This window comes from Mandrillus leucophaeus, unplaced genomic scaffold (assembly GCF_000951045.1).
Source record: "Mandrillus leucophaeus isolate KB7577 unplaced genomic scaffold, Mleu.le_1.0 Scaffold204, whole genome shotgun sequence".
In the NCBI taxonomy this organism is placed as follows: domain Eukaryota; kingdom Metazoa; phylum Chordata; class Mammalia; order Primates; family Cercopithecidae; genus Mandrillus; species Mandrillus leucophaeus.
This window is the reverse complement of record NW_012102077.1, coordinates 2166246-2177328: the sequence shown is the minus strand read 5'-3', so window position 1 is coordinate 2177328 and position 11083 is coordinate 2166246. Positions and strand designations below refer to the sequence as shown.

General features: G+C 42.6%; 1 protein-coding gene across 1 annotated transcript in view; it reads left to right on the top strand.

Annotated features, from left to right (window-relative positions):
* PSD3 (pleckstrin and Sec7 domain containing 3) overlaps nt 1-11083 on the top strand; it is a 594572-nt gene that overhangs the window by 225762 nt on the left and 357727 nt on the right. The window contains exons 3-4 of the mRNA XM_011979615.1: nt 975-2082; nt 5604-5999. Of these exons, the coding sequence (XP_011835005.1) occupies nt 975-2082; nt 5604-5999 (1504 nt within the window). The remainder of the gene's footprint in view (nt 1-974; nt 2083-5603; nt 6000-11083) is intronic.

Below are 11083 nucleotides of genomic sequence, written 5' to 3'. Positions count from 1 at the left end.
TGTAGATAGATAGGAGGAATAAATTCAGGAGGTCTGTTGTAGAACATGGTGACTATAGTTAATAACGATGTATTGTAAACTTGAAAATTGCTAGAAGAGTAAGTAGGTTTCAAGTGTTTTCACTACACACCAAAAATCTGAGGTAAAGTCCTGGTATGTTGTTGTTAATTAGCTTGATTTAGCTACTCTACAAGTGTATGTATATATTAAATGCATACATATACACTCATGTTGTATAATATATATATAAAGTTTATATATATAAACATACATGTGTATATATATAAACAAACTATTGTCAATTGAGAAAATAAATGAAATGAGAACAATGAATTTTCTGTAGTTGGGATCCTGGAAATCTTGATCAGCGCAGTAAGTTTCTCATTCCATGTTGGCTTCATTCTTATTTTTCAGGGATGTTTTGAAAGCATTTTTTCCCTCCACAGAAACCCAACAATGAAGGGCAGACTTCTGGCAGAAAAAAATACTGACTGAGTGTAAATAGATGCTAAGTGTTTTGCAGAGGCTGTCTCAGAGACTGCACTGCACAGATATTGCTGGCTGGGTCATAGGGCTCTTTAGTGCTATGCCCAATGTAAATATTTTAGTTGCTGTTTTATAAGTGGTATTTGGAAGGTGGTACATATCCTCATTGTAATCCCTTTTTGCAAATGAAGCAACTGAGTTACTGAATCCTCACGTATGGGACACCAGAAGCAAAGTTAAATAGGGCAGGTGTCATTAGACTGCCCTCTATGCTGAAAGCTTTGTGGTTATACTCATGTAGGCTGAGTAGAAGGGGTCACTGCAGTGTCATGAGAAGTATGTGTTACAGGGTGGTGGGAGGACAGATATAATGCAGCAATCAAGTGAATAAGTATTACTGAGTGCCTAATCTGTGTGAATATGCATCGTTACCTCCTGGACCCTGTCTTTCTACAACAAATCATGCGTCCATTGTGTTCTTTTCACAGGTGATCATGGAGGAAGCACTTTACTCCCACCAAATGTCACAAATGAGTTTCCAGAATATGGAACCATGGAGGAAGGTGGAGATGGCCTAAGGGCTTCTCTGGAGTTTGATGGTGAGACTCTGCCATGCCACCCGCAAGAGCAGCATGGTGTCCAGCCTCTTACTGGCTGCCACTCTGGGCTCGACAGTGTTACAGAAGGACCAAAAGATGTCAGAGAGGCCCCCTCTCAAAGTCACCTCAAGGAACAAAGTTTACAGCCCATTGACTCTTTGATTTCAGCTCTGAAAGCCACAGAAGCCAGAATCATTTCCGGAACATTACAGGCTACAAAGGTACTGGACCAAGATGCTGTTTCTCGTTTTTCAGTTCAGCAGGTGGAAAAAGAGCTGGACACTGCCAGTCATAAAACACAGAGAGTCAACAAACTGCTCCCTGCTGGCCAAAAAAAAGCACCAGAAATACCTCTTTCAGCTGAAGTAACGACGGAGGAAAGTTTTTATTTGAGCATCCAGAAGGATCTGACCGCGCTGTTAACTGGAGACACTCAGGCAGAGCTTTCCCAGATAATGAATAATGGGAGGAAGGGGGCTGTCTGTGTGCCGGAGCCATCTTGTCCTGTGGCCTCCCTCGGGAGCTCAGCGGTGACCTGCCACTCGGCAGGCAGTGTTGGTTTCTTAAAAGAGCAGAGGTCTGCTCTTGGGAGAGAGCACCCAGGGGGATGTGATCAAAGCAGCTCCATGGGACGCCCAGGCCGGGTCAAACACGTGGAATTTCAAGGAGTGGAGATACTGTGGACAGGAGGAGATAAGAGAGAGACCCAGCATCCTGTAGATTCTGAGACATCACTGCAAAGAACAGCCTCTCCTGAAAGCAAGGAGTTTTCCAAAGTGCCATGCCGTCTCATCTCATCAGCTGGTTTGTGTCATTCAAGTCGTTTAACTGACCATGTTTGGGATGAGTCCTGGAAAGCTCCTTCAGAGAGGCCTGGCACTAGCTCGGGGACATTTTCCCCTGTGCGTCTTGATGAGAGTGGAGAGGATGAAGTCTTCCTAAAGGAAAACAAACAGCGTCTTGAGAAGACACCTGAACCAGAGAGAGACAAGGAAAGGTGAGCTCCCAGAGTAGCTGTCTGAGATGCCTGGTACTTATCATAGAAAACCGTTACCCTGTGCTTGATAGGAGAACTCAATCACAAAACGTTGGGTCCTTGTTATCATAGAATATAAGAGGAGCTACTATAAGCTAGGTCCTTCTAAGCTAAGATTCCTCCTAAGCTTCTCCGATATTAAAGTGATCTCGTTATAAAGTCATCCATTAGGCATGGACCAGGGAAACAGAGTTCTGAACAGACTGTGAACACTACACTGTGAATTCTTTTCTGACATTTTCTTGACATTTGACAGATTTCAAGTTTTCCAACATCAAGGTAACTAACATACCCCACCGTAATCTTTAGTAATATGAAAAGGTTTGGACTCTTTTGACACACCCTATGTAGCTGGTACTTCCAACCTTGGCATTTCTTCTGGGTATAACACCAATGCCTTCAGTCCAGCCTACATACATGTATGTACACAGAAGTTCTGGGTCCACTCAATTTCCTTTGTTTGTTTGTTTATTTATTTATACAGAGACAGGGTCTCGTTCTGTCGGCTGGAGTACAGTGGTGTGATTACGGCTCACTGCAGCCTTGACCTTCCAGGCTCAAGAGATCCTCCCATCTCAGCCCTCTGAGTAGCTGGGAGTACAGATGTGCGCCTCCATGCCTGGCCAACTGTTGTCTTCTTTGTAGAGATGGGGTCCCACTGTGTTGCCCAGGCTGTTTCAAACTCCTGGCATGAAATGATCCTCCCACCTTGGCCTCGCTAAATGGTGGGATTACAGGCGTGAGCCACTGTGTTGGCCGCTTCCTATGTTTAGAAATGACATCTCAGGGGTTCAGAAGTGGTTTTTATAATTCAGTTTATCCTTGGTATTCACATGGGAATTTCTTCTTCTCACAAGTAGCATATATTTTGATTTATGGCTTTTATTATTTTTTTTTTAATTATGCTTTAAGTTCTGGGCTACATGTGCAGAACGTGCAGGTTTGTTACATAGGTATACATGTGCCATGGTGGTTTGCTGCACCCATCAACCCGTCATCTACATTAGGTATTTCTCCTAATGCTATCCCTCCTCTTGCCCCCCAGCCCCCTGACAGGGCCCGGTGGGTGACACTCTCCTCCCTGTGCCCGTATGTTCTCATTGTTTAACTCCCACTTATGAGATTTATGGCCTTTTTGAGTGAAACTTGGCGTCATGTGGTATTTCCTGGTCTTTCTCTGCATTTCTGACATCTACACTAGCTTAGACTCTGGATAAATGGCAGACATGACCCATCTTTCTCCACTCCCTTCGATCGTAGTCATTTGTTGTGTACTGTACCTCTAATTGGTACCATCTTTTCTTCTGTCAGTCGTCATGACACCATGTTTTATAGTTTATACAGGAGAGCATCTGTGTCAAAGCCGAGGGTTGTTTCTTGTTTTCTTGTTCGGTGTAAGGAAATGCCTTTTCCTCTGCAGTTAACAAACCCATTGAGAGTGTTGCTCCTTTGGGATCGCTGGCAGGATCCTTCCCACTCCCCTCCCCAACCCATCAGCTCTCCAGACTTCCCTCCAAAGCGGCCTTGATATGTGGCATGTGGCCCAGTGTTTATATTCCCACTGGAATATATACTTTTACTGTTGTTCAGATTAATAATTCATTCCTCTTTTCTTCCCACAAATATTTTTCGGTTGTCTCCTATGTCCTGACACTGCAAGATGCTGGGCATAAAAGAATGTTCAAAATAGATGCGGCTCACGGTTACTGTCCTCATGGAATTTATCGCTGAAGATAAACATTGATCACATAAACATGCTAATAGGTCTAGGATCACAAAGTGTGCTAGGTTCTGTGAAGGAAAAGAGCAGAGACCTACGAGAAAGAATAATTTGGATGGAGGGGAGAGGCCAGTTCAGTTGATGGCTTGGACAAAGCTTTTCTGTGGAAATGGAAATTAAACTGAGACGTGAGGAAGGAATGAGTTTGCCAGGCAGAGAAGGGGTGGGAAGAATATTCCAGGCAGAGGGAACAGCATGTGCACAGGAGGCTGCTGAGCTCCCTGACTAGTGTGTGCTTCCTGCAGATGTGTGAAGCCAAGGCCTGTGCCAGGCTTGAAGATTTGAAACTCAACCTGTGTGGCTGATGCCTGAAGAGCAGGGGAGGCTGGGCATGGGGGCTCACACCTGTAATCCCAGCACTTTCGGAGGCCGAGGCGGGTGGATCACCCGAGGTCGGGAGTTCGAGACCAGCCTGGCCAACATGGTGAAACCCTGTCTCTGCTAAAAATACAAAACTTAGCCAGGCGTTGTGTTACGTGCCTGTAATCCCAGCTGCTTGAGAGGCTGAGGCAGGAGAGTCACATGAACCTGGGAGGCGGAAGCTGCAGTGAGCTGAGATTGCACCAACACACCCCAGCCTGGGTGACAGAGTTAGACTGCATCTCAAAAAAAAGAGCAGGGGAGAATGGGGTGCAGTGAGTGTGGAGAGGTGGAGAGGAGCATCATCTTAGGAACGGTCCAGTTTATGCCAAATGCAGTGGGAAGCCATTAAGAACATAGCATTTAGTCCATGGCTGATCTTCAGTATTTAAAAACAGCAAACCAATTGCAATGTTGAATGTGGATTACTTATGAGATGCTTAATAGATAATTCCTATTTCTATTTTATTCCTATTTGTAGGAATCTGAGGCTCAGAGAGGTTAAGTAAAGTTGCTTCAAGTGATATAGCTGGTAATTGAGATAGCCAAAGTTCAGCTTCCGGTTTTTCTAACTCTTGACCTCTTGCTCTTCCTAGTTATCTATCTCCCAAGTTTTTTTTACTTAGTTATCCTAATGTTCATTTTTAACATTTGAAGAACATGCTGCATATTAATTGTTCACATTTGTGTGCCGAAGTGAATGCCCCACCTTGTTTATTGACTTTTGAGCTGTTTCTAATATCTCAAGGCTTTGGTTAGGCTTGGCTTCTGTTGGCTTTTGTTAGGCTGTTCGTTGGCTGTCTAATTTTGGACCTGAAATCTCTCTGCAGTGCTGCTGTGTTGTCAGCAGGGGGCAGCTCTTGGCTTCTGATGTAGTCATCTGCTTGAGAGCATTTGGCCTTATTTAAATCAGAAAGTATTAATCAACTGATGAAAGTTTGGTGTATTTTTACCGAAATTTTGCCGTATCAAGTTTACATGATATCTGATTCTGTTATAATTAGGAATGCTGGTAGTTGCAAATAATCTGAATGTGCGTGGTATAGTTGGCTAAAATGAGAATTGAATATTTTATTCACATATTCATTGGACCAGATGTATTCACACATTAGGAAGCTAGTTTGAAACTTTATTAAATTATTTATAGTGTCCTAGCCACATATATGGTGAGACTTTTTCAACCTGATTATGTTTCATAGCTTCCTTCCCAAATATGTTAAGATATAAGTCAATGAATAGAAGAGTTAGATCTTCAGAATGTTGTCCTTTTTATATGATTGAAGGGGGAAAAATAAAGACATTAACCTAATCTTGGAATTCCTCACTCTTATTTACTTTCCAGGATCACTGAACAAGAGGAGCACGTTAAGGGGGAAGATGAAGACATCCTTGGGCCTGGATATACGGAGGACTCCACTGATGTGTACAGCTCCCAGTTTGAAACCATTTTGGACAACACTTCTTTATACTACAGTGCGGAGTCCCTGGAGACGTTATACTCAGAGCCTGATAGCTATTTTAGCTTTGAAATGCCCCTCACTCCAATGATACAACAGCGCATTAAAGAAGGTGGTCAGTTCTTGGAGAGGACATCAGGGGGAGGACATCAGGATATCCTGAGTGTGTCAGCAGATGGTGGAATCGTGATGGGCTATTCTAGTGGGGTCACCAATGGGCTGAATGATGCCAACGACTCCATCTACACGAAAGGCACCCCGGAGATTGCTTTCTGGGGAAGGTACTTGTCCCATTCTCATACATTTCATACTGGTGGTTTTTGTAGGATTTCTTCTTTGGGAAATCTGAGTGTGGAATATATTTTTAAATCATTTGGCCAATTTCTGTGGATATAAGCCAATGATGTGAGTAAAAAGTAATTTGAGTTTTAGGGTAGGAAGGACACACCTTAGTGGTTTGTCAGATTGGCAAACTGTGATCATTTTAGTCTGTGGTATTTCCTGGATGACTATAAATTGGATACCAAACAAATATTTGGGGATGATGAGTGAGATATCAGCTCTGACAATGGCAGCGACGTGGTGCTGTGAAAAGAACACTGAGAGATCGTAGCTTTAGTTTGGCACTGAGGGTGGTTGATGACTTCAAGAAGGTTATTTGATTAGCTCAGAGATTCCTTCACTGGAAACTAAAGTGGTGGACTATGCAGTCAGCAAAGTCTCTGCCAGTCCTTTGCTCTGAGAGGTCCTGTTCTGTCCTCCTGTTCCAGACATGTTGAAGGAAGGATCCAATTAGACAGATGCTTGAGAGAGCTGATATCTTGGTCTAGGCTGCGTATTTATTTTCTCTCTCTACTTTAGGATTTTAGTCTATCTGGGAGATAAAATGACACATTTTGTACATTGTATGCACCTTGCCTGTCATCTGGGGATTCCACATCTATTTATGGATTACCCAACATTTCATTTCTTCATGCTCGTCATCCTCAGGTTATCTACCTGTGACAATTTTATGAATTTTGTTTTGATATATTTTTGTGTGTGTGTGTGTGTGTGTGTGTGTGTGTGTGTGTGTGTTTGTATGGAGCTGGTGGGGGGTGTTAAATGGTGATCAACTATTTTAAAACTGTTTAAAGCTGTATGAAATAATACCAGTGCTTTTTGTTTAAAAAAAAAAAAAAAGCTAGTAGTACAGGTTTTCAATACACCTCTCTTTTTGGGCAGTCTGTCCTGTGCTGAGCATTTTCTATAACCAGTTTGAAGGTTAATAGTTCATTGGATGAGCAAGTTCAGGATTGGCACCTTGTGACACTGTAGCGATGCATTTCCTTGTGAAAACGGATTGTGGATATCGGTTGTCTTATTGGGTCACAGTGAGAATAAAAAGAACAAGGTGTCAAAACAAGATTTTGGTCTGAATTACTTGAGCAAGCCACTTATTTTCTCTGAAAGTTGATTTATTTATTAACGAAATGGGGTTAACGATCCAGTGTGTTGTGAGGCCGTGAGATTTAAAGGGTTCATAGAGACTAAAGCACCTCACACAGGACATGGTACAAAGCAGAGCCTGGGTAAATGTGTGCATATGAACTGGTTGCCTGGTTAGTCCACATCTAGACTTCCTGTATCTCTGAGATCAGAATGTCTGTCAGTGGAAGAGTCCTGGGGAGGAAGCATCCCTGAAAACAGCGTCCCTGCAAGGGGGTGCTCCTCGGCGGAGGGTGCCCCTTTAGTCCTCCCCTTTCAACATCATCTCTGAGGACTGCAAATTGCGATAAAATGCTGTAGGAAAGGTTTGCAGATAATTTCATGGAAATCCCAACTCAGTTTTCTAGGGTGAGTGGAAGTTGTTTATATTACAGACCAAACGTGGTTTGGGGAACTGAAGAGTTTTGGGCGGAGAGGCTTCACTGCAGAAGCCACAGGGAGTGGTCGTAAGTGAAGCCAAGAGATGAACATCAGTGAAGGAATCGGGTGAAAGGTTTGTTAAATGTGTGGCTTGTGCACTTAGAATGGGAGGTTGTCATCGTTTGGGCCAGCATGGGTGCCAGTCACGAGGATGGACAGAGTTAAACAGTTGGGAGAGAGTACTGGAGTAGGTTATAGTGTTTTAGCATCTCAGATTTAAACAGTGGTATCCTTCAGGCCGTGTTGAGATAAAGTTTCAGCTGTGTCCCTTCATTGTCAAACCAGGAGATCTTGTCTAGTAGTAAAGGACCACATTCTAGTGCTGAGTGACAAGCACCTTGGTGACGTGCCAGCTCACCTCTCCCCGAGCCCGGGCACTCCTCCTGTACAATTCCTGACGGTGGTCATCCTACCGTGCGCTGAGCACTGCCAGTGGCTTGGACAGACAAGCTTGGCGGGACCCCCCATTTTGTGTTATTTGAGGTTGGCATATGATAATACGTGGTTATAGGTGGAGGAAGCTTTATTTTCTGATGTATGCCTCTATTCAAGGCAGGTTTAATGATCCTAAGAAATTTTAAGGAAACTAGAAAATTCATATTTTTCTTTACCCCTTCTGCCTTCCTTGGTGGTTTGGAGAAGCTGCAACCACAAAAGAATTGTGTTAGTATTCTGGGTTAGAGAATTAGGACATTTTACTACTTGAATGGGCCTCAGATAGCTTTTTTTTAAAAAGTTTTTTAAATAATATAGAATCTGTATTCCAGTTTGGTGGGATATATTACCCAAAGCCACGTGGCTGTCTTGTGACAGATACTGTACTAGAATTCAAGTCACCTGACTCCTAGGCCAGATTCATTCACTGTGCTAGGTGTTGGTTCTCTCATATTATTATTCTTCTTTTGATCTGATTTCTCTCATGCCATGTGTCGATAAAGCTGAAGTGTGAGATGATCTGTTTTCAAGAAACTAAGTTCTCAATGTAGAGCTGCTTGTTGTTGGTGGTGGTGGCAGTGTATGCGTTCAATTTGAGGGAAAATTTACCAGGTCAATAGTAAACGTATTTCCACATATTTTTAAAGCAATCAGTGAGCTGGCCTTTTAAAATTTCATCTATGTTGAAATATCCCTCTGCGGAGGTAAGGAAGTGGACATTGAGGTATTAAGCCTGTCCTTCAGCCAAGCACTGAGGGCCCAACTGTTAGAATTAAAGGAAAAAAAAAATTTCAATTGTATTAATATATTTACAAAAGAAAAGTGATAAGTAAAAGCAGTGCCCATGCCTCCATTCCATCTGTGTTCACCTGCCTTTCCTGCTTCCTTGCTAGAGGTGGGGGTCTGAGCACATGGGATAAAGTGAGCTCTGAGGAAGGCACAAAAGGCAAGGAATAAGACTAATGAATATTCTCCCCTGATCACGCCTTCTTGATATTTGGGAGACGTGAACCAAGGAGATTAAGTATTGATTTTAATGTATAAAGTGTTAGTCGTTAGCTTGTAAAAAATATTGCTTTAACTAGTCTCTGAATATAATTGTGTGTCATATGTAGCCCATAGGTTTTATTTATTTAGTAAACACATGATGTTTGGTTCTCATCATGAGCTAGGAGGAAGAAAGGAACTATTAGTGTTCTAATTTTCCAAATAAGGAAACCGAGGTGCAGAGAGGCTGAGTAAGTTGCTCAAGGTCACACAGATGGTGAGTGGCATGCTCAGCCCTCAAACACAGGCAGTCAGCCTCCAGAGCCCGTGCTCTTCCTGGACTGTGCTGAACTGGACCAAGTGATAATGATTTCATGGTAGATCTAGAACAAGACCAGATATCTTCAGCAAAACAAAAATGTATTTGCTTTGGTATTGCCTCGATTTCCTTTTAAATCCTTTTCTGTTTCAACATCTGTCTTTACTTTGTCATTAAAGATTATTTCAGTGGCAGTATTGGACAGTGATTTTTTTCTGAACACAGGATGACATTGTTCTCGGCTGAACTGCTCGTTTAAAGAAAGGTGAGAGAGGTGGGGAAAGCTGACTGGGGTGTTGTAGCACTTAGTTCTTTCCCTCAGAAATGCCTTCCGGGCTTGGGCTCAGCCGTCCTTTGGTGGCCAGAGGGACATTGTTCATCCCTGTTACTCTCCCTACTCAAGTCAAAGAAGAAAATATTCCAAATCTATAATATTCTAGTATCCAGCTGGGAAAAACATTTTTTTTTTTTTGAGTGCCTGTCTATTTGTCTTTAAAAGTATTAAATACCTTTGTGACATCAAGCAGCTCACTCTGTGTAAGGTGAAAAAGCCTCTTAAAATCCTGGAATAAATCTGGACGGACTATGAGGTTGCCACAAACGTAATTAAGGGTTTTGTCATTACTTTCAATGGCAAACTGCAATTACTTTTGCACCAGCCTAATACATTCTCCCAGGTGCTCTGCCTGCCTGTTGATCAGTGAGCCACATGTCAGCCAGAAACAGCTTACCCTACGCATGGAACGCAGTATTTTAATGAAGAAGCAAAGAGAAGCATCCCCTCCCTGTGTGGTCCAGCTACATGGCACTCAGGCTGACCAGGGGTCAGTGGTGCTGTGTGAAGTCCTGTCACATGGCTCCAAAATTAGAAAGGATAATTAGAGACTTACAGTTACACCCGTTTCAATGGGTTCCTTTGTGTCTGGGTGCTTCTTGCTCTCCGGCTTATCAGCAGATGACCACAACTCCAATCAGTAAGTTCTTAAGGCACAAATGTTGTCACTGTGACCATCAACAGAGCTGAATATTGTCCATTTCCATTGAGCTTGGGTTTGGACAGGAGAAAAAGAAATAGCAAATACAGTGACATGGCAAAAACTTGTTTTTTTGGTTCCCTGAAATATATGAAGCTGGTTTTTGAGATAACCTTTGTAGTGTGATAGATCTATTTTATATCTTAGCTTCCTAGTTTTCCTTTCAGATCTTGCTCAGGATACCAACGGTACGGCGGAACAGGTGAATTACATCTGCGTGCAGCTGATCTGCCTGAGGGAAGCACTTCAGTCTGTCTTCAGCTCACTCTGAATTTAATATTTGTGGGGACTTTTTTGCCTTGCTGTTATTTTTTTCTCCCCTTTCTCAAATGGAATGCAGTGTTTGGAAATTATTCTCTTTCTTCCTCAGTTTTTCTCTATCCATATTGTTTGTCCACTTAGGAAGAATTCATGTGAAAGAAGAAGTAGAAATTTGTTGAAATGTGATTTGAAAAATTGTTTCAGCATCCCAGTTTAAACTTGAAGCCACTTTAATATAATATATAAATATAAAAGAATAAATTAAAGATAATGTGACATTAGTGAAGCTGGTGACAGAGAACAACATTTTGATGTTGTGAAATTGGAGAGATCTGGCTGCCCACGGAGCTCCCGGCTTCTCTTCTGCCATTCGTGGTGGGAAGCTCTGCTGCCTCGTGGCTTCATGAGCTGGTTGCTGTTG